A 21,500-nucleotide genomic window follows, 5' to 3' on the forward strand; every position below is an offset into this window, starting at 1 on the left:
AGGCTGTCTGCTCTCTCCATACCTTTTCAACATTGTACTTGAAGTTCTAGCCAGAGCCATATGACAACAAAAGGAGATTAAGGTGATACAAATTGGAAAGGAAGAGATCAAACTTTCACTATTTGCAGATGATATGACAGTTTACATAAATGACCCAAAGAACTCTACCAGGGAACTCTTACAGCTGATTGACACCTTCAGCAAAGTGGCAGGCTACAAGATCAACTCAAGAAAATCAGTAGCCCTATTATATACAGATGATAAAAGGGCTGAGAAATAAATCAGAGAAACATCACCCTTTACAATTGCCACAAACAACATAAAATACCTTGGGGTAAAGCTAAACAAACAAGTGAAAGACCTGTATCACAAGAACTTTGAATCTTTAAAGAAAGAAATTAAAGAAGCCCTCAGAAAATGGAAAAATCTCCCATGCTCTTGGATAGGTAGGATCAATGTAGTAAAAATGGCAATCCTGCCAAAAGCAATCTACAGATTCAATGCAATCCCCATTAAAATCCCAGCACAATTCTTCACAGACCTTGAAAGAACAATAATCAATTTTGTGTGGAAAAACAAAAGACCCAGGATAGTCAAAACAACCCTGTTCAACAAGGCAACGTCTGGAGGCATCACCATCCCTGACTTCAAGCTCTATTATAGAGCTATAGTCCTGAACACAGCTTGGTATAGGCACAAAAATAGACAGGTAGACCAATGGAATCGAATTGAAAACCCTGATATTAACCCACCCATGTATGAACATCTGATCTTTAAAAAGAAAGCATCTTCAACAAATGGTGTTGGCATAACTGGAGGCTGGCATGTAGAAGAATGCAGATCGATCCATGTTTATTGCCATGCACAAAACTTAAGTCCAAATGGATCAAAGACCTCAACATAAATCCAGCCACACTGAACCTCTTAGAAGAGAAAGTGGGTGGTACCCTTGAACGAATTGGTACAGGAGACAGCTTCCTGAACTTAACACCAGTAGCACAGACAGTGAGATCAACAATTAATAAATGGGACCTCCTGAAACTGAGAAGCTTCTGCAAGGCAAAGGACAGTCAGCAAGACAAAAAGGCAGCCCACAGATTGGGAAAAATATCCACTAACCCCACATCTGACAGAGGGCTGGCCCCCAAAATTTACAAAGAACACAAGAACACCAAAGGATCCAATTAAAAAGTGGGCTGCAGAACTAAATAGAGAATTTTCAATAGAGGAGTCTAAAATGGCTGAGAGGCGCTTGAGAAAGTGCTCAACATCCTTAGCCATCCCGGAAATGTAAATCAAAACAACTCTGAGATACCATCTCACTCCTATCAGAATGGCTAAAATCAAAAACACCAACAACAATTTATGCTGGAGAGGATATGGTAAAAGGGGGACACTCCTCCACTGCTGGTGGGAGTGCCAACTGGTTCAGCCACTTTGGAAATCAGTATGGAGATTCCTCAGAAAAATGGGAATAAACCTACCACAAGACCCAGCAACTCCACTCTTAGGCATATATCCAAAAGATGCCCATTCATACAACAAGGACATCTGTTCCACTATGTTCATAGCAGCATTATTTGTAATAACCAGAACTTGGATGCATCCTAGATGCCCCTCAACCGAAGAGTGGATAGAGAAAATGTGGTACATTTACACAATGGAGTACTTACTATTCAGCAGAAAAAAACAACGGAATTCTGAGATTTGCAGGCAAATGGATGGCACTAGAAGAAACCATCCTGAGTGAGGTAATGCAGTCACAAAAAGAGAAACATGGGATGTACTCTCTCATATATGGATTTTAGACATAGATCTGGGGAGTGCCAGCCTACAATCCCATGGCCAGAGAGTCTAGGAAACAGAACCTTCATTCAGTGTCTTATCGAAGCAGAGGCAGACTCCCATGGCTAAGCACTGTCCTGAACTCAAGAAAGCCAGTGACAGAGAGGGAGGACTGATGGCCAAAGGGATTAAGACTGGGCTGGTTTAACCCCCAGAAACAGCTGACCTCACAAGGGTTAGCTCTTGAATCCCAGGCATCAGCCTGGGAATCCAGCATGGGACTGATCAAGACCCCCTGAATGGGGGTGTCAGTGAGGAGGCCTAGGTAATCTATTGAGCCTTGGGTAGTAGATCAGTATTTAACGGGTATACAAAAGGACTTTGAACTCCCATCCAAGAATGAGAGATGCACTCTCACCCTGAACTCTTGGGGGAGTGTCTAGGCCCTGCCCTGGATGAAATGACAGACTAGGGACACCCACATGGAGGGCCTCACCCTCCCTGGGGAAATGAGGGGATATTGGGGGGAGGGTTGGGCGGAGAGCATGGGAGGAGGGCAGGGAAACAGAGAGGGACCTGGAATTGACATGTGAAGCAACCTTGTTTCTAATTTAAATTTAAAAATTAATAATAAAAAATAAAAGCTATCTTAAGTTTTGAGACAGGGTCTTACACTGAAATCAAAACTCACCAATTCAAATAGGCTGGGTGGTCGGTGAGCTCCAGGGATTGACCATTTTCTTGTGTTAGGGTTACATAAGTCAACCACCACACCTGAATTTACATTGGTTCTGTGAATCTGAACACAAGTTCTTTACTTACTAAGCAATCTCCATACTCCTGTAATCTTGAAACTATGGACAAATTGAAGAACATAATTATTTATTGCATAATGATATATTTTGTTGTACTTTATTGCCAATTTTGACGTTTATTTACTCGGGGCCATGATTTGCTTCTCTCATTGGAAATGACACTTTTCTTCATGGACAAACATTTTCTCACAAACATTTTGCTACTTTCATTATAGTCAGTGAGAACACAATACTTTAACCACTGTCTTCCCTTCCCGTGTGTGTGTGTGTGTGTGTGTGTGTGTGCAGGAGGGTATGAGTGTCCTGGGGAGGTGTGGGGGGTTTGAATGAGAATGTCTCTCATGGGCTCAGATATTTGAATAATTAGTCTCCAGTTGATGGTGCTCTTGAGGATGGATTATGGAAATGCAGCCTTGCTGGAGGAACTGTGTCACTAGGGGTGGGCTTTGATGTTGAAAAGCCACGTGCCAGTCCCAGTTTGCTCTTTCTGCTTCATGATTTTAGTTCAAGATGTGAGCCCTCAGCTTTTTCTCCAGCCACTGTCTGCTGCTCACTGCCATGCTTTCCATGAGAGTTATTCATCTGGAACAGAAAGTCCAAATAAACTCTTCCTTCTATAAGTTGCCTTGGGCATGGCGTTTTCTCATAGCAACCTCACAACCTCACATGTGAGAGTCCCTGCCCTCCTTGTCCAGGATGGTCCTTTATTTCTTGCTGCTGTACACGCAGGACAGGTAGCCTACCAGCCTCCAGGGATTCCACTGCATGTACTTCCCATCTCCCTGTGGGAGTGTTGGGATGGCAGACACACAAGCTTTTCTATGCATTTCTATGGGTTGTGGGGATTCAAACTCTGACCCTCACACTTATACAGCAGGTTCTTTACCCACTATTTTACCCAATATTTTTTGAAATCTGGACAACAGTTTATTAAATCTATATGTAAATTTATGTACATGGATTTCTGTAATATTGCTGTTCATACTAGTAAAATTAAGTCCAAGAACATAAGTGGTTCTTTTGAAAGTCAGATGTGAGAACTCTGCTATATCCTAATTCTTCTTGAGTGTGTGGTTTGAGTTGCCATACTACCTTTTGCTTTTTTAGTGAGGACCAAGAAATGTCCACACTGGAAGGGAATAATTGTATTTTTATTACCAAGTATATGTAACTAATATGATATTTATAGAATATCTTATTTTAATATACATTCAGAATATGATTGAAATGCAAGACCCACTTAAAAGCAATGAAGCAGGAGTGAAGAAGACAGAAACATGTAAACCAGGTAAATTCTGAAACACAAAATACCCTGGAAAGAAATACTATAGACTATTGAAAACACACTGTAACCATCACCCATTAGCTTTAGGTATTAGGATTTTACATAAAAGAAGCAAATGTCATTGTCAACATCCACATTTCAATATAAGTTGTTTACAGGCATGAGAAACCATTTTAAAGTTTATTTTTTGAAAAATTTTATATATGAGTAATATATACACCTATTCCCTTCCCCCTTTTCTTTCCAACTCCTCTATGTTCTCTACCTCTCCCCTGTCTCCATATCATGTTCATGGCTTTTTTTCTTTACCTGCTATTAACACACACACACACACACACACACACACACACACACACACATGCATATACAACCTGTCAGGTCTACTCAGTGTTGCTCACATGTATGTGTTTTAAAGGATTCCCACTTGGTATTGGGTAACCAATTAGGGGCTCATTTCTGGGGAAGGCTGATTCTCCCTTTCTCAGCAGCCATTAATTGCCTATGGCTCTTTAACTAGGAGGAGGCTTTGTGAGGTTTCACTCATCCATATTGGCATGCCAACTGGTGTTGACATTGTTCAAGTCTTATTTAGGCAACAATATTAGGATTATGGGTGCACACATCCTGTTCCTCTGATTTTACAGTTGCTCCACTTCCTCTTTGGTGACATTCCTGAGTCTTAGGTATTGTGCATGTATCAAATGGGGCTGGGCAGTTGTTCTCTGCATGTTGATCAGTTGTGGGTTTCTGTGATGGTCTCTAACAGCTTCAAAGTAGCCTCTTTGATGAGCAGTGAGAGCCATACTTATCACTTGGTATAAGGGTATGTATTCAGAAGGTGGTTAGTGGTTGGCTAGTTTTTGTCAAGTTTGGCTCCCAAGCTAGTGTCATCAGAGAGGAAGAAACTTCAATCTAAAAAATGCTCCATAAGATCAGTCTGTAGACAAGCCTGTGTGGCATTTTATGGATGTATGGTTGATGGTGTGCTAGTCATAGGCAGGTGATCTTGGATTGTGTAAGAAAGCAGGCTGAGACAGCCATAGGAAGCAAGGCAATAAGTAGCGTTTCTTCATGGCCTCTGTGTCAGTTTGTGCCTTGAGTTCCTGCCCCAGTTTCTCTCAATGATGAACTGTGACCTGAGAGTTGTAATAAACCCTTTCCTCTCAAGTTACCTTCATGGTGTTTTATCAAAGCAATAGAAGCTCTCACTAAGACACAGTTAGAAATTATACTGACTTAGGGAAGTGGAAGTAGTGGGTTCTAGTACCAGGCATGCATTCCCTCCCATTTAGCAGGCCTTAAGTCAATTAGATAGATAATGGTTATCTCTGAAATATAAGTACCACGATTCCACCTTTGGGGATATCTGCTATACTAGTCACAGCTAGGTAGGACTATTGGCTGCTTCTCTCCCTTGGTAGCTGGCATAGCACCCTCTGGTCCTGTGAGAGCTGTTCTGTTCTTCAGGAAGGAGACTGGCAGGTCAGACCCAGCTTGGTTACTCAAAGTTTTATGTGCAAAGTATATATGATCTCTTCACAGAAGCGACTCACCTTCAGATCCTGGAAGGAAAGCAAGGGGAAGAGCAATAGCTTGTATTATTTTGGGGATCTCTTGCATGGCCCTGACCAACAACCACAAAGCAGGTTTCTCATGCCTGGTTCTGGGTTTTTTGTTAGGTAGTCTGTGGCTCTTGGAGGGAACATTATAACCAAAATGGCACAGCTTCATTTAAAACATTTATATGTAATTTTAAGTAAACATAAAATAATGATTCCCTATGGTTTTTAAAAATCCATAGAATCATTTATTCTTTCTTTTTCCTTCTACCTCTATAAGTCTCCCTTCTCCTGCCACATATTACCCACACCCCAGTTTTTCACATTTCCTCTATCGCAGCACCTGTTTGTGACTACCCTCCTCACCCAGTGCTCCTCCTTCACATCCATCCCTCATAACCCCTTTTACTTCCCTCGTGCCTGTAGTTATTTTGTGTTATATACTCACATGTAAAGATTCCAAGATAAGAATCAAAAATAAAAAGATTTGGCTTTTATCTTTCTGGGTCTGAAACACCTCATGCAGCATAATTTTTAGTTTCACTACTTTTCTGAAAGTTTCATAACTTCATTTTTCTTTATAGCTGAATAGAATTCTGTAATATGGACCACAGTCCATTATTCATTATCGGTTGAAAGATAATTAAGTAGTCTCCATTTCCTAGCTTCTGTGAATGGAGTGGCAGTGAACATGACCAAGCAATTATCTGTGGTGTAGGCTGTTGGGTGATTTGGCCATTTGTGAGGAGTTGAATAGCTGGGACTCATGATTGAGCTGTGCTTAGCTTTCTGTGAATTCACCACACTGATTTTCAGAATGATGGAGTCAGTGTGTAATTCCCCACACAGTGAATGGAGGTTCCACTTCTACCACATACTTTCCAGAATTTGTTGTCACTTGTTTTCTTTTTAAAAATTGCTTATGCGAGGATAGTGATGTTTGCCCAGAAACAGTGTCCTGAGAAAGAGATGGAGACTGTGAGTCTCAATCAGAATGTAACTCAGTCACAGCAGCTGCTTCAAAGAAGCAGTCCCAGGTTTTGAAGGGAGGTGGCTGAGAAACTATCCATGAAGATAGCAGAGGCTTTGTATAATATGTGTCAAAATTCAGGCTTTTTCATGTTTTCACCCTTTCTACTTTGTCAGACACTTAACAGTTTTGTCTTTTCTAATCCTTGTTACACTACCTATTTAAAGAGAAAAAATTAAAGAACCAATTCTATAGACACCTTTAGAGTTTTGTTTTAGAGTAAAACTATTTGAATAATTAGACTTTAATATTCTGAAAAAAGGGTAACCATTTTTACCTTATTTTGTTCAGAAGCTCTAAGTGGTACACAGTGTGAAATTTAACATTTTACTACTGATATTGTACACTGTTTTACTTAACATTTTGGAGAAGTAACTGCCTCTGAAACCAGCTCAAGAAAACTTTTTTCTTGCTAATGTAATGTTTTGTAATTGTAGTCAGAAAACAAAGGCATGCTTACTAATAAAAATACCATTTGTCAGTTTGTTTTATGTGTATGGATATTTAGCCTGCATGCATATCCACGTGTCACATGTCTACCTGGTGCCTCTAGAGGTCTGAGGTTGTTGTTCAGTCTCCTAGAATTGGAGTCACAAAGGATTGTGTGCGACCACATGGGTAATGGGAATCAAACTCAGATCCTCTGGAAGAGCAGATGGTGTTCTTAACTGCTAAGCCGTTTCTCCAGCCCCATCAATTGTTTTATTAATCTTAGCTATTCTGACTTAAGTAAGGTAAAATTTCAAAGTAGTTTCAATTTACACTTTCCTAATTGCTAAGCACTTTAAATACTTTAAAAATATTTTTATAGTTAGAAATTTATTAACTGTTATGTACCTATTTTAAGCTTCATCTTTTCCCTCAATATATGTTTTTTAAAATATCTAAACAATAGTGCTTTATTGAAAAAGGGTTAGTTTAAGTGGCTACAAAGTTGATGTGTAAAATGTGTTTTCAAAATACATTTCTACAGGTACAAGTTACTTCTGAGTGAGAGAGCATTTATTAGCAAAAGTGTATGTTTAGACCTGGGTGGAAAAACTGAAGGGGGATTTAGAATTGTGGCTGCAAGGTCTTCCAGCACACATTGCCATCCTTAGATGCCAGCTGGCCCTAAATGGCAACCTTAACTCACAAACACAGGGCTCCCACTGAATGCTTGGGAATGCTTTTGTTTCTTAAAATTTTTTCCAATCAAATTAATGTCAAAATAACCCAAACAAAGAATTGCATGGGTGTACTCTAGAGTCAGCAACACTTTTCTTGGCGGGAACCTCACACAATGAACCGCTGGCCATTCACAGTGATGCAATAGTGAAGGGGCAAAATGAGCACATTATTTTCTGTAACTTGTAACTGACAACTTTTAAGTCTCGTTTAACTAGTACTATTGATTTTTGGCCTGAATTAAACAAACCTCTGCCTCATCATCAACCAAGCACTTTCTTCCGCAGCAAATGAAATCCCAGAACTAGCACCTGCTTCCTCCGCACCGGTCTCCTTCCCTCGCCCCTTTGTCTGTGGCCATCAGCTGACATTAGAAGACACGGAAAGAGAAGTCAGGCCAGAGTGCCAGACTGTATGCCAGGCACGGCTTTGCTCATCTGCTGTGGCACAGATCTGAAGAGCCTTTCATTCCTGCCATGAAGACGTTTTACACTACACTGGCTGAAAACACGTGAGACAGTCTGCAAATGAAAAACGGTTATTTTCCTCATTTGAAAATCACTGAAAAAGGGAAGAGTCAGAGGAAAACCTGGCAGGCATTTGCGCTTCAAAAGGCTTTTTGTGCAAGAGCACCACCCAATCACAAGCCTGGGTTCAGATCTATGCCAGCCAAGGACTATGATTTCCTCTGCCATGGCAGGTCTTCTTGCACCTGGTTATACTAAGTACATTAAAGTGCAGTATAAAATATAAACATCTTGGTTTCTTTAAAAAGTATTGCCTTCTTAGTTGAATAAAAAGTTCACTGACACTGTGTAGAGTCTTGTTACAACATGAAGCTGGAGTTCATAGCTGCTTTGGTTTTCTCCACAGCGTAGCATAATCAGCATCCACAGTATAAAAAGTCCTTGTAGTAAGTTCTCTACAGAGGTTTGAAAAGGATCTGGCACAAGAATCCAGAGCTCTTAAAATTCAATGCTGAAATCCTGCTTTTTAAAAGCTATTGAAGTATAAATATTATCTTATTAGATAACCCTCCTCTGTTCTGCCTGGTTAACAGATAAATGTGCAGATGAATTAACCGTATTCACTACAGCAGCAAAAGTAGTTTTAGGTGTTCTGCACAAATATAAAGTTAACAGTGTGACTTCATTCTAATAAGCAAATATTCTGCCACCAAGTATGCACAGCTACCTCTGTCATAGGCACATCAAGTCCACCACACAGGAACTTCTGAGCAAATAAAAATGTCTAGATACAAATCAAGAGTACTTGTCAATCATTAGTCAGGCCAGCTCAATCAAAGGCATTCACTATTACCAGTGTATAGACTGACTGATTCTTAGAAATTAATCCTAACATTAGTGGTTAAGTAAGAAGAAAACCAGGGTGTACCTCACACAATATAAAGTGTAACATAGCAATGAAATATAAATGCTAAAAGTACGTCATACCAGAGGGGTAAAAATGAGAAAAGAACCAAAAATCAAAGCCATCAAAAGTAAAAACCCAAAAAACCAACTGAAATCCTCAGACACAGAGACTTAAATTCTTAACACTTCCAAGGGTGTTAAGAAACGTGATGCTGCTGCAGCACTTATCAGGAATACTTTTCTTTTTATCCAACAGCATTTTCTCTCACATGGTGCCTGCTGTCACTGTCACCACCCTGCATCTGCATTTGCATCCTTGCAATCATCTCCTGCATGCGGTGAAGCTCAGCCTCCTTTTCAAGCAAGATCTGGTCTTTATTCATGTCCTCATTCTCCACTTTCCTGCTGCCTCTCTTCAGCCTCTCAGAACGGAAGTTTTCATAGTGAAGGTCCTGGGTCCCTTCCTGTAGGTCCTGCATGTGGTTGATGAGCATTGTTCTCAGCTTCAGAAAGTCATTGTGTTCTGGGTTCTCTACCTCCACAACACCCCATGGGTAGAGACGACCTCTGACCTTCTTGCCTTTGGCTTCAGTCAACTGGTTGGAGCCAACCACAGAGAATGGGATACTGGCCTTGAGGAGTCTAGTCTGCTACTTAAAATCTTCATCTTCATCTGATTCTGCATCCGGTAAATGGTAGATTTTTTAAAATTTTAATTTTAAATAGCTTGTTTTATATGTCAATCCCAGTTCCCTCTCCCTCCCCTCCTCCACTCCTCCACCATCCTCTCATCCTCCCACCCTATTGCCAATTCCTTCCACATAGGGGATATCTAGAGTCTATCATTTCACTCAGGGTAGGGTCCAGGCACTTCCCTAAGAGTCCAGGCAGAGAGAGCAACCCTCTTTGTGTTATGGACACACAATGTCTGTTAGTATTCAAGGGATAAACACTGATCCACTGCTCAGACCCCATAGGTAGCCCAGGCCTCCTCATTGACTCTCACATTAAGAGGGTCTGGATCGGTCCCATGCTGGCCTCCCAGTTGTCGGTCTGGGGTCCAAGAGCTCTCCCCTGTTCAAATCAGCTGTCTCTGCTGGTTTTGCCAGCCCATTCTTTGCCAATTCTCTCATCGCTCCTCTCTCTCTCTGTCACTGGGTTCCTTGGGTTCTGTTCAGTATTTAACTGTGGGTGTTTGCCTCTGCTTCCATCAGTCACTGGATGAAGGCTCCAGGATGGTTATAGACATCAAGTTCACTATCAGGAATGGTCATTCGAGGTGGTCTCTACACTATTGCTTAGCTTGCGAATTGGTGTCATCCGTTTAGACCACTAGAGGTCACAATGGTGCCTGATATGTCTTCTAACCTATGATTCCCTCTTTCCCCTATCCTACCCCCCCCCAGTCAACCTTCCTGTTCCTCCACGACCTACTGTCTCTTCTACTTCTGCCCCTCTCTATTTCCCAGGTCCCCCTCCCCCCCATCCCTCGCCGTGTTCCCCATCTGTTCAGAGGATCTTGCCTCATTTCTCTTCTCTTGGGTACCATGCATATCTTTTAGGTTCTTTCCTGTTTCCCAGACTCTCTGTCAGTGCAAGTGCAGCCTGGCACTCTCCTGATCCATGTCTAAAATCCATATATGAGTGAGTACATACCATGTTTGTCTTTTTGTGACTGGGTTACCTCACTCAGGATGGTTTCTTCCTGTGCTATCCATTTACCTGCGCAGGTAAATGGATAGCAGGTAAATGGTAGATTTTGATGCTATGTTCTTCAATTTCATCAGAAATCCTTTTCTTTAGACGCTCACGCTCCTTCAGCGTGAGTGTGTCAGCTTTTGCAATGACAGGCACAATGTTCACCTTATTGTGTATTGTTTTCATAAATGCAACATCTAAGGGCTTCAATTCATGTCCAAAGGTGAGATGAAGTAGAGGCAACAATGTACCCTGTTATCAATGATGTGCTGCCTGTTCAGTCCACTCTCGTCATGTAGGTAGCATTCAAACTGCTCACCAATGTAGGAGATAATTGTCTTAAAACAATCCCTGCAGTTGATGGCATCCCCATAGCCGGATGTGTCCACGAATGTAAGCTGAAGCTTGACACCACGCTCTTCAATCTCAACAGTTGAAGCCTCAATTTGGACAGTTCCTTCAATTTTCTCTGATGCTCCTGGTATAATTCTTTCTGGGTAGAGATCAGTCAGGAATAAGCTGTTTATGAGAGTTGATTTTCCTAGACCAGATTCACCAACCACCATCAGTGTTAACTTGAACCCCCTTTTAACTGATTTTCGGTGAACTTGATTGGGAAGATTTGCAAATCCAACATAGCCAGGAGTTTCTGGATTTATAAACTGAGCTGGTTGTTGCTTAGACATCTTTCTTTATTTTTCTATCCACTAAACACGCTGGGGACTGCTCTCAATATATGTTTTTATTTCAATTAGAAACATGAATGTTTCACGTGTCAATCCCAGCTCCCTCTCCCACCCCTCCTTCCCTGTCCCTCCACCAGCACCCCTCCAGCACCCCACCTAATCCCCACATCATTCCCCAGGGAGGGTGAAGCCCTCCTTGGAGGGGATCTCCAGAGTCTGTCATATCATCCAGGGCAGGAGCTAGGCCCTTCCCCATGTGTCCAGGCTGAGAGAGCATCCCTCTTATTTGGAATGGGCTCCCAAAGTACATTCATTCGCCATGGTAAACACTGATCTACTACCCAAGGCCCCAGAGGTTTCTGAGGCCTCCTCACTGTCACTACATTCATGGAGTCTGGATCAGTCCCCTGCTGGCCTCTCAGCCATCAGTCTGGGATTCAAGAGCTCCCCCTTGTCCAGTCAGCTGTCTTTGTGGGTTTCACCAGCATGGTCTTGACCCCTTTGCTCATCACACCTCCATCTCTGTCACTGGGTTCCAGGAGTTCAGTTCAGTGTTTAGCTCTGGGTATCTGTCTCTGCTTCCATCAGTCACTGGATGAAGGTTCTAGGATGGCATATAAGGTAGTCATCAACCTTATCATCAAGTAGGGGCTATTAATGTAGTCTCTCCACTATTACTTAGTTTTCCAGTTGGTGTTATCCTTGTAGATCTCTGGAGATCTCACTAGTGTCAGCTCTCTCCTCAAGCCTATAATGACTCCATCTATTATGGTATCTCTCATCTTGCTCTCCTCTATTCTTACCTCGACTCAACCTTCCTGCTTCCTCATGCCTTCTTCTCCCCTCCTCTTCTCTCCCTCTCTTTTTCCTGGTTCCCTCTCCCCTTCCCCGATATTTCCAATCTGCTCAGGAGATCTTGGCTTATTCCACTTCTCTGGGGTATCATGCGTGTCTCTTGGGAACCTCCCTGTTTCCCAGACTCACTGGCACTGGGATTGTAGGCTGAAACTTCCCTGATCCATATCTAAAATCTATATATGAGTGAGTACATACTACGTTTGTCTTTTTGTGACTGGACTGCCTCACTCAGGATGGTTTCCTCTAGTGCCATCCATTTGTCTGCAAATTTCAAGATTCCATTGTTTTTTTCTGCTGAGTAGTACTCCATTTTGTAAATATACCACTTTTTCTCTATCCACTCTTCAGTTGTGGGGCATCTAGGTTGCTTCCAGGATCTAGCTATTACATATAATGCTGCTATGAACATAGTGGAACAGACATCCTTGTTGTATGAATGGGCATCTTTTGGGTATATGCCTAAGAGTAGAATTGCTGTGTCTTGTGGTATACTGATTCCCATTTTCCTGAGGAATCTCCATACTGGTTTCCAAAGTGGCTGTCCAATTTGGCACTACCACCAGCAATGGACAAGTGTGCCCTGTTCTCCACATCATCTCCAGCATAAGCTGTCATGGGTGTTTTTTATTTTAGCCATTCTGATGATATCTCAAAGGTGTTTTGATTTGCATTTCCCTAATGGCTAAGGATGTTGAGCACGTTCTTAAGTGTCTCTCAGCCATTTTATACTCCTCTATTGAGAATTCTCTATGTAGTTCAGTCCCCCACTTTTGAATAGGATCCTTTGGTGTTTTGGAGACTTGCTTCTTGAGTTCTTTGTAAATTTTGGAGCTCAGCCCTCTGCCAGATGTCGCGTTAGTGAATATCTTTTCCCAATCTGTGGGGTGTATTTTTGTCTTGCTGACTATGTCCTTTGCCTTACAGAAGCTTCTCAGTTTCAGGAGGTCCCATTTATTGTCGATCTCAGTGTTTGTGCTACTGGTGTTATGTTCAGGAAGTGGTCTCCTGTACCAATTTGTTCAAGGGTACCTCCCACTCTCTCTTCTAACAGGCTCAGTGTGGCTGGATTTATGTTGAGGTCTTTGATCCATTTGGATTTTAGTTTTGTGCATGGTGCTAGACATGGATCTTTCTGCAATCTTCCACATGCCAATATCCAGTTATGCCAGCACCATTTGTTGAAGATGCTATCTTTTTTCCATTGTATAATTTTAGCTTCTTTGTTGAAAATCAGCTGTTCATAGTTTTGTTGATTAATCTCAGAGTGATCATTGATTCCATTAGTCTACATGTCTATTTTTGTGCCAATACCAAGCTGTTTTCAGGACTACAGCTCTATAATAGAGTTTGAAGTCAGGGTTGGTGATGCCTCCAGATGTTGCTTTGTTGAGTAGGGTTGTTTTGGCCATACTGGGTCTGTTGTTTTGCCATATAAAGTTGAGAATTGTTCTTTCAAGGTCTGTGAAGAATTGTGCTGGAATTTTGATGGGGATTGCATTGAGTCTGTAGATTGCTTTTGGCAGGATTGCCATTTTTACTACATTGATCCTACCTATCAAGGGGATACAAATAGGAAAAGAAGAAGTCGAGATTTCACTATTTGCAGATGATATGATAGTTTATATAAGTGCCCCAAAAAACTCTGCAAGGGAACTCCTAGACCTGATAAGCACCTTCAGCAAAGTGGCAGGATACAAGGTGAACTAAAAAAAATCAGTGGCCCTATTATATACAGACGATGAAGTGACTGAGAAAGAAATCAGAGAAACATCACCCTTTACAATAGCCAAAAACAGCATCAAATATCTGGGGATAATGTTAACCAAGGAAGTGAAAGACCTAAATATCAAGAACTTTGAGTTTTTAAAGACAGAAACCAAAGAGGATACCAGAAAATGGAAAGATCTCCCATGCTCTTGGATTGGTAGGATCAACATAATAAAAATGGCAATCTTGCCAAAAGCAGTCTACACATTCAATGCAATCCCTATCAAAATTCTGGCACAATTCTTCACAGACCTTGAAAGAACAATAATCAACTTTATATGGAAAAACAAAAGGCCCAGGATAGCCAAAACAACCCTATACAATAAAGGACCTTCAGGAGGCATCACCATACCTGACTTCAAGCTCTATTATAGAGCTATAGTCCTAAAAACAGCTTGGTATTGACACAAAAATAGACAGGTAGACCAATGGAACCGAATTGAAAACCCTGATTTTAACCCACACACCTATGAACACTTGATTTTTGACCAAGAAGCTAAAACTATACAATAGAAAAACGAAAGCATCTTCAACAAATGGTACTGGCATAACTGGGTATAGGCATGCAGAAGACTTCAGATAGATCCATTTCTATTGCTTTGCACAAAACCTAAGTCCAAATGGATCAAAGACCTCAACATAAATCCAACCACACTGAAACTCTTAGAAGAGAAAGTGGGAGATACTCTTCCACGAGTTGGTACAGGAGACCACTTCCTGAACATAACACCAGTAGCACCGACACTGAGATAGACAATTGACATGACAAATGGGACCTCCTGAAACTAAGAATCTTCTGTAAGACAAAGGACACAGTCAACAAGACAAAAAGGCAGTCCACAGAATAGGAAAAGATATTCACTAACCCTACATCTGACAGAGGGCTGAGCTCCAAAATTTACAAAGAACTCAAGAAGCAAGTCTCCAAAACACCAAAGGATCCAATTAAAAGGTGGGGTATAGAACTAAATAGAGAATTCTCAATAGAGGAGGCTAAAATTACCATGAGACACTGAAAAAATGCTCAACATACTTAGTCTTCAGGGAATTGCAAGCCAAAACAACTTTGAGATACCATCTTACTCCTGTCAGAATGGCTAAAATCAAAAACAATTTATGCTGGAGAGGATGTGGAGAGAAGGGAACACTCCTCCACTGCTGGTGGGAGTGCCAATTCGTACAGCCACTTTGGAAATCAGTATGGAGATTCCTCAGGAAAATGGGAATCAATCTACCACAAGACCCAGCAATTCCACTCTTAGGCATATATCCAAAAGATGCAAATTCATACAACAAGGACATCTGCTCCACTATGTTCACAGCAGCATTATTTGTAATAGCCAAAACCTAGAAGCAACCTAGATGTCCCTCAGCTGAGGAGTGGATAGAGAAAATGTGGAACATTTATACAATGGAGTACTATTCAGCAGAAAAAAAAACAATGGAATCTTGAAATTTGCAGGGAAATGGATGGCACTAGAAGAAACCATCCTGAGTGAGGTTACCCAGTCACAAAAAGACAAGCATGGTATATACTCACTCATACATGGATTTTATACATGGATCAGGATAGTGCCAGTCTGTACTTCCACTGATAGAGAGTCTGGGAAACAGGAAAGGACCTAAGAGAGATATGTATGGTAGCCCAGAGAAGAGGAATGAGGCAAGATCTTCTGAAAAGATTGGGAACTTGGCCAGGGGGGGATGGGAGCTGGGAAGAAGAGAGGGGGAGAAGAGGAAGAGAGAGTAGGTCATGGGGGAACAAGAAGGTTGAGTAGAATAAGGGGAAGAGGGAATCATAGGTTAGAAGACAGATCTGGCACCAGTGAGATCTGTAGTGATCTAAAGGGATGACACCAACTGGCAAGCTAAGCAATAGTGGAGAGACCACCTCGAATGCCCATTTCTGATAATGAATTTGATGTCTATAACCATCCTGGATCCTTTATCTAGTGACTGATGGAAGCAGAGGCAAAAGCCCACAGTTAAACACTGAACTGAACCCATGGAACCCAGTGACAGAGAGAGGAGCGCTGAACAAATTGGCAAAGAATGGGCTGGCAAAACCAGCAGAGACAGCTGATCTGAATGGGGCAGAGCTCTTGGACCCCAGACAAGGTGGGCGGGAGGCCAGCATGGGACTGATCCAGACTCCCTGAGTGTGAGAGTCAGTGAGGAGGCCTGGGCCACCTATGGGGCCCTGAGCAGTGGATCAGTGTTTCTGGCATACAAACAGACATCGTGGTTCCATAACACAAAGAGGGATGTTCTCTCAGCCTGGACTCTTAGGGGAGTGCCTGGACCCTGCCCTGAGTGAAATGACAGACTCTGGATATCACCTATGTGGAAGGAAGTGGAGATAGGGTGGGAGGCTGGAGGGGATGGTGGGGGGTGCGGGAGGAGAGGAGTGAGAGGGAACTGGGATTGACATGTGAAACAAGCTATTTAAAATTAAAGTAATAAAAAATAAAAAAGAAATCCTAAATAATAAATAAAATATTAATACCTGTTCCAACCTTTGATTCCACTGCTATTGTTGAACTCTCTTTGCTAGTTTCTGCCCAGCATAATTTGAACCATTTGTTCATTCCCTGTCCTTGGAGTTCTTCAAAACCTGCAATCACTATCCTTCATCTTGGTGGCCTCAGAACAGGGCCTGTGGTTGAGCTGACATGCAACAGTAGACCCTCCACTCATGCATGTGGCTTGAGGTCAACTTACATCTCAGAACCAAACTTCAGTGAGACTAGTGGTTAACGGTTTGTTTGTTTGTTTAACACATCCCAAGTCTAGGATAGGATCATTAGAGAACAAAGTTCTAGTTCTGTTTATACAGCTTGAGGATTCTAAGACATCTCAGAAGCACCAAGAGTGCCGATTGTCACCATCTTAAGATTGCTACCACTTTTATGTCATTTTGGGAGTGTTTGGATAAAGATGATTGTAGTGTTGGAATTGCCTCTTATCAGGAAAAGAAACCCAGGTAAGAAAACAAAACTCAAAATGAACATTCCTGAACATTTTGACAGACATCAAGAAAAAAATATTCTGCAGTAATCATTTAACAATGTATATATGTACTGTTGGAATAGCTTCATTTGTATCCCTCCATTAATTACCCTTTGTAGTCACTGGTACAGAGTACTTAGGAAGAAGGACTGATTTTGGTCCATGATTAGAGAGAACATCAGTCCACATCATCATGAGAGGAGCATGGCAACACAGGCAGTGGGAGCGAATGGCAGAGGATCTTCACATCTTAGCTGACAGGAAACCTCAGGTGGGAACACAAAGCAGATGTTACTTTCAAGTCCTGTCCCCAGCAACTGCTTTCTGATAGCTAGATGACAAGTCTGTAGGGGACAGTTTGCATCCAAAGCATAGCCACCATCCACTACACACACACACACACACATACACACACACACACACACACACACACACACACACACACACACACACAGTTTCATTTAACCAAAAGAAAATATTTTCTTACCTAATGTCCTTCATTGCAAATTCTTGCTTGGGAACTTTGCAACATCTGCCCCAGCAAAAACACAAGGACTCAAGCAATGCTCTCTCTGCTCTCTCTCTCCCATCTTTCCCTGGAGCTGAGTGGAGAGGTTAAGGAGGCATGCCAACCTCTGGTCTACCAGATGCCAAATCTCAGCTGCGTTTTCCAACCGTGCCTCCCAAATGTCTTCTGGGGAATCCCTGGAACTATGGGCTGGGAGACAACAGCTTCTGTGTTTCTCCATCCTAACAAAGGCACTTAAAAGGAAAGACAAAATAAATATAAATATTGCTTTTCAAAAGCTTCAGAAAAAGATCACTCTGCCCTTTATGTATTTTCAACAAAGGAGTAGATAAAGGCCTATTTCCAGCTCAAGTTTTTACGATAATGACAAAAAATTTCTATTTTCTCCACCATGTGGCACTTTTTCAGAGAGACAGGGAGCACAGAAGGAAGAAGTCTCCCAGGGCTAGATTCCAACTAACTTCTGTATCAAGTGCTGATAACTTCAGGCAATCACCGTGCTTCAGAAAATGAGGCAGAGAATCCAAATAATCGTAAAGTCAAGATGACTGATCACCCGAGACCCTGCACTCTCTGACTATTTTCCCCATTTGGCCACAACTGTAAAGCATAGTGAACCATACAAGTGAGTCCTGGCTGAAGAAGTTGGTAATGTGGAGCCGCTGGGATGTGTGTCTAGGAGCAAAGACTTTGGTATGGAGACTCAGAAAACACGTTCATAGTCACGTATCCCATCATTCCATACTGTGAGCTTTTCCAGGTCTGGGAGAATAGGAAGAACGAGATCTGGAGTTAAAGACCTACATTTGGGGTTTCTATTCTGGATCTTCTCTGAATGTATACAATGCATGTATGCAAATTCTTCATCTTAGTTTTTTGATGCAAACTCTATCACTGAACCCAGGCTGATTCCACTAGACTGGCTGGCCAGTAAGCCCAGGGATCTTTCTGACTCTACCCCACCAGCACCAAAGTTACAAGTACATAGTACTACATACAGTTTTTTCTGTGGGATCTAGGGATCTGAACTCAGGTTCTCATGCTTACACAGCGACCCATTGAGCTATATATATCCCTAAGTATACACTTTGGGAACTCTGTGGTCTTGAGCTAACCATTGAATCTATGAACTGCACAACAAAGACAATGCTTAATGCTATACCATGGAGGCTGGGATCAGCTGCTTTGGCTAGCCTTGTTCATTTGTGAGTTGTTGACTTGCTCATTTGTCTATGGGTTGACTCTCCCTTCGTGTTCCCCTTAGGGTTAGCAGGCTAGCCTGACAGTTTCTTCTACATGGACATTCTGAAGCTTGCACCATTTCAGTCATCCAACTAGCTGAAGCACGCCATGGAGTCATAAACACAGAAGTCAAAAGAGTGCGTCAGAGTCACGGCAAATATCAAGGGTAGCAAAAATGCATGGTTAGCTGGGACCAAATGAAGCTATTTACTATGAGCCTTAATTCTCTCCATCTCTGGTCATCATTGGTTAAATGGAGAGGGATGAGATTTTTGTGAACAGAAAACCAGATTCAACTTAAAGGAACCCAGTATAAACCCTAGAAAAAATAGTTAAGGTTCAATAACTACTGCCTTTTTTCACCTCACCTCTCCACCCTTGTAAAAAGAGAAATTGATACCTGTCATACTGAATTGCATTATTTATTGTAGTATTCATTAAAGGGAACATGTGAAAACCCTTCAAAAAGAACATCTAATACTCTACAATTTTCAAAATGAGACAACTTGCAGAATGTTTATCCTTATTCAGACACAAATAAGTTCAAGTACTTGATTTTAGTCCTGCTTTCACTGGGTCCTTTAGCAAGTGGTCAGTGATGGCTTCTCTGTGATACCCTGCAGTTTGAATTATAAAGCCAAGCACATGTGTGTGCTTCAGGATGAGAGTTCCCAGGAAGGTGATTTGGAGCATATTAGTTAAGTAGCCCATTCAGTGTTACTCGGGGTATCTAGAGTTCATCTGGGAAGCTATCCTCAATCCTTGATTGCCCTAAAGCTGAAGCATTAATGAGTTTGTAAACAAGAAGTGAGGACAAGGATAAAACCTGAATGGTTGTCTGGTTGCAATCCTCTCACCTTAATGAAAGCAAACCTCTTTATAAAGCAGGGCATTGCAGGCCCCACATAATGAACCTTAATTGTTCAGTGAGCTGTGATCCCTAGAGGCTGTAAGAGACTTAAAGAAATTAACCTCGAGGATGGCATGGATGCTAAGAACAAAGGGTCAGTGTTTCAGTGTGGCAGAGATTGGAAGCCTGATCTTCTGATCATGACATACCTAATGATCCTCATGACATTTACAAGTGTTTCCAGTGTGGAGAAATTTACTTTGACGTCATTACCCCCCACCCCGTGTGTGTGTGTGTGTGTGTGTGTGTGTGTGTGTGTGTGTGTGTGTGTGTGCGTGCACTCATGCATGTGTTCAATACCCAAATGGAAACTAAGATTGACTCAAAGGCCAAGGCCATTGGCTAGAGGCTCCTGCTCAGGGACATGTCCCTCCCTCTGTAGACAAGGACTACAGTGGAAAGCCCTTTAGCTGGATTTCAGCCACAATTCTCTTTCAAAGCACCCATTCAATTCAGTTTTGCCAGTTTCCACATGTTTAACATTTGTTACCTGCTTCTCCTAAGACTGGGTCCACCTCGGATTATAAACATTGCCCTTCTGGAAGGTAGAGGATCTTTTGAAATGTGAGGCTGCAAGCAGAGAGCACTCCCAGGTCAAAAAACTGGCATGGAACTGGGCAAATTGTTACTAAATGTTTTTGAAACATTAATTATCTAGATCATCAGGGTGCCCAAAGATCCTTGGACTAGGGGTCACCAATTGCGTACCCTTATTGCCAGATTCAAATAGTTTATAAGTCAGCCACAGCAGCTCCCACCTCCTGGGGTGTCCCTCCCCTAATCCAAATATTTATTCATTTTATGCATTACACATGAGCAATGGCCATTGATATTTAAAGGGCTTGGGAATGATAGGCAATAACTTGACGTTGCATTTTATAAATAACTGCCTCTTTTGGAGAGAGACAAGACCTTTTGCTTGATAAGTGCTCTGGCTTGTGGTAGATTGTTGATGAATATTGGTTTCATGAATAAATAAGTGGTTGAGGTACTGAATATTAATTCAGCAGCCTAAAATAATAGTTTCTCAAGCTTACTTTGCAACTCCCCACTACTAGAGAACAGAAAATAAATATGCCTTTAACACTTTGGATGTCTTAAATGGGTACAGAAGATTTTTTTAATGGGATGGAACCAGTGTTCTAGGATTAGCCGCACTGTGCAGAATGTAGTTCCAATAGTTGGATGTGTGACTTAGTTAAAACTTCTTCAAAGTGTGACCAAGAAGAATATCTCCCTAACAAGGAGATATTGGTAGCCACCATGAGAAATGGCAGCAACAGGGGCCATATTGAGAAAGGAAACTTGCTCACCTTCCTCCAGCAGCCAACAACTGCTAATAGCTTTTTTCTTATGGGTGGGGCCTCATAATTCCTCCATCCATGGTGGAATTTCCACTAAGGAGCCACTGCATGTCTTCTAATGGGGGATTTTTAGGGCACTAAAGGGTGCTTGTGAATTTTCTGGACAGATCTTCAGCTTCAAATCCGTGAAATTTCCCTATTAGATACTCCTCCTGGAGCTCTTTGCCCAGAGAGTCATAGGCTTTGCTTAGGCAATGACTAGGTCCTATTTCTTTTTATAAAGCTCATGATACTTGGAGGAGGGCTTGAGTACTAAAAGGGGGAGGGGGAAGTGCATAGCTCAGGGGTCTAGCTAGTGTTATCTGATCTCACTCTCCCTTGGGCTTTTTTGAATCTGGCTGCTCTTCATACAGTCTCAAAATATGCACCAGCCCTTCCACAGCAAATGACAAGTGGTCTCTGGAGTCAGAGTGCCTGGGTTGG

At 41.9% G+C, this 21,500-nt stretch overlaps 1 protein-coding gene and 1 pseudogene across 2 annotated transcripts in view; one reads left to right on the plus strand and one right to left on the minus strand.

The window, feature by feature from the left end:
• The window catches only part of LOC121143475 (putative ankyrin repeat domain-containing protein 19), a 52,214-nt gene extending 43,825 nt beyond the window's left edge, over positions 1-8,389 (plus strand). The window contains exons 9-10 of one of the 2 annotated variants that reach the window (XM_040755327.1): positions 3,816-3,888; positions 7,929-8,389. In XM_040755327.1, coding sequence (XP_040611261.1) covers positions 3,816-3,888; positions 7,929-8,098 — 243 coding nt within the window. In that variant the 3' untranslated portion in view covers positions 8,099-8,389. The remainder of the gene's footprint in view (positions 1-3,815; positions 3,889-7,928) is intronic. The other variant, XM_040755328.1, reaches the window with a different exon arrangement.
• Positions 8,390-9,144: 755 nt separating this feature from the next.
• LOC121143478 lies at positions 9,145-11,433 on the minus strand (annotated as a pseudogene).
• Between the last annotated feature and the right edge of the window lie 10,067 nt (positions 11,434-21,500).

Source organism: Mesocricetus auratus, unplaced genomic scaffold, assembly GCF_017639785.1.
Source record: "Mesocricetus auratus isolate SY011 unplaced genomic scaffold, BCM_Maur_2.0 Super-Scaffold_100013, whole genome shotgun sequence".
NCBI lineage: Eukaryota > Metazoa > Chordata > Mammalia > Rodentia > Cricetidae > Mesocricetus > Mesocricetus auratus.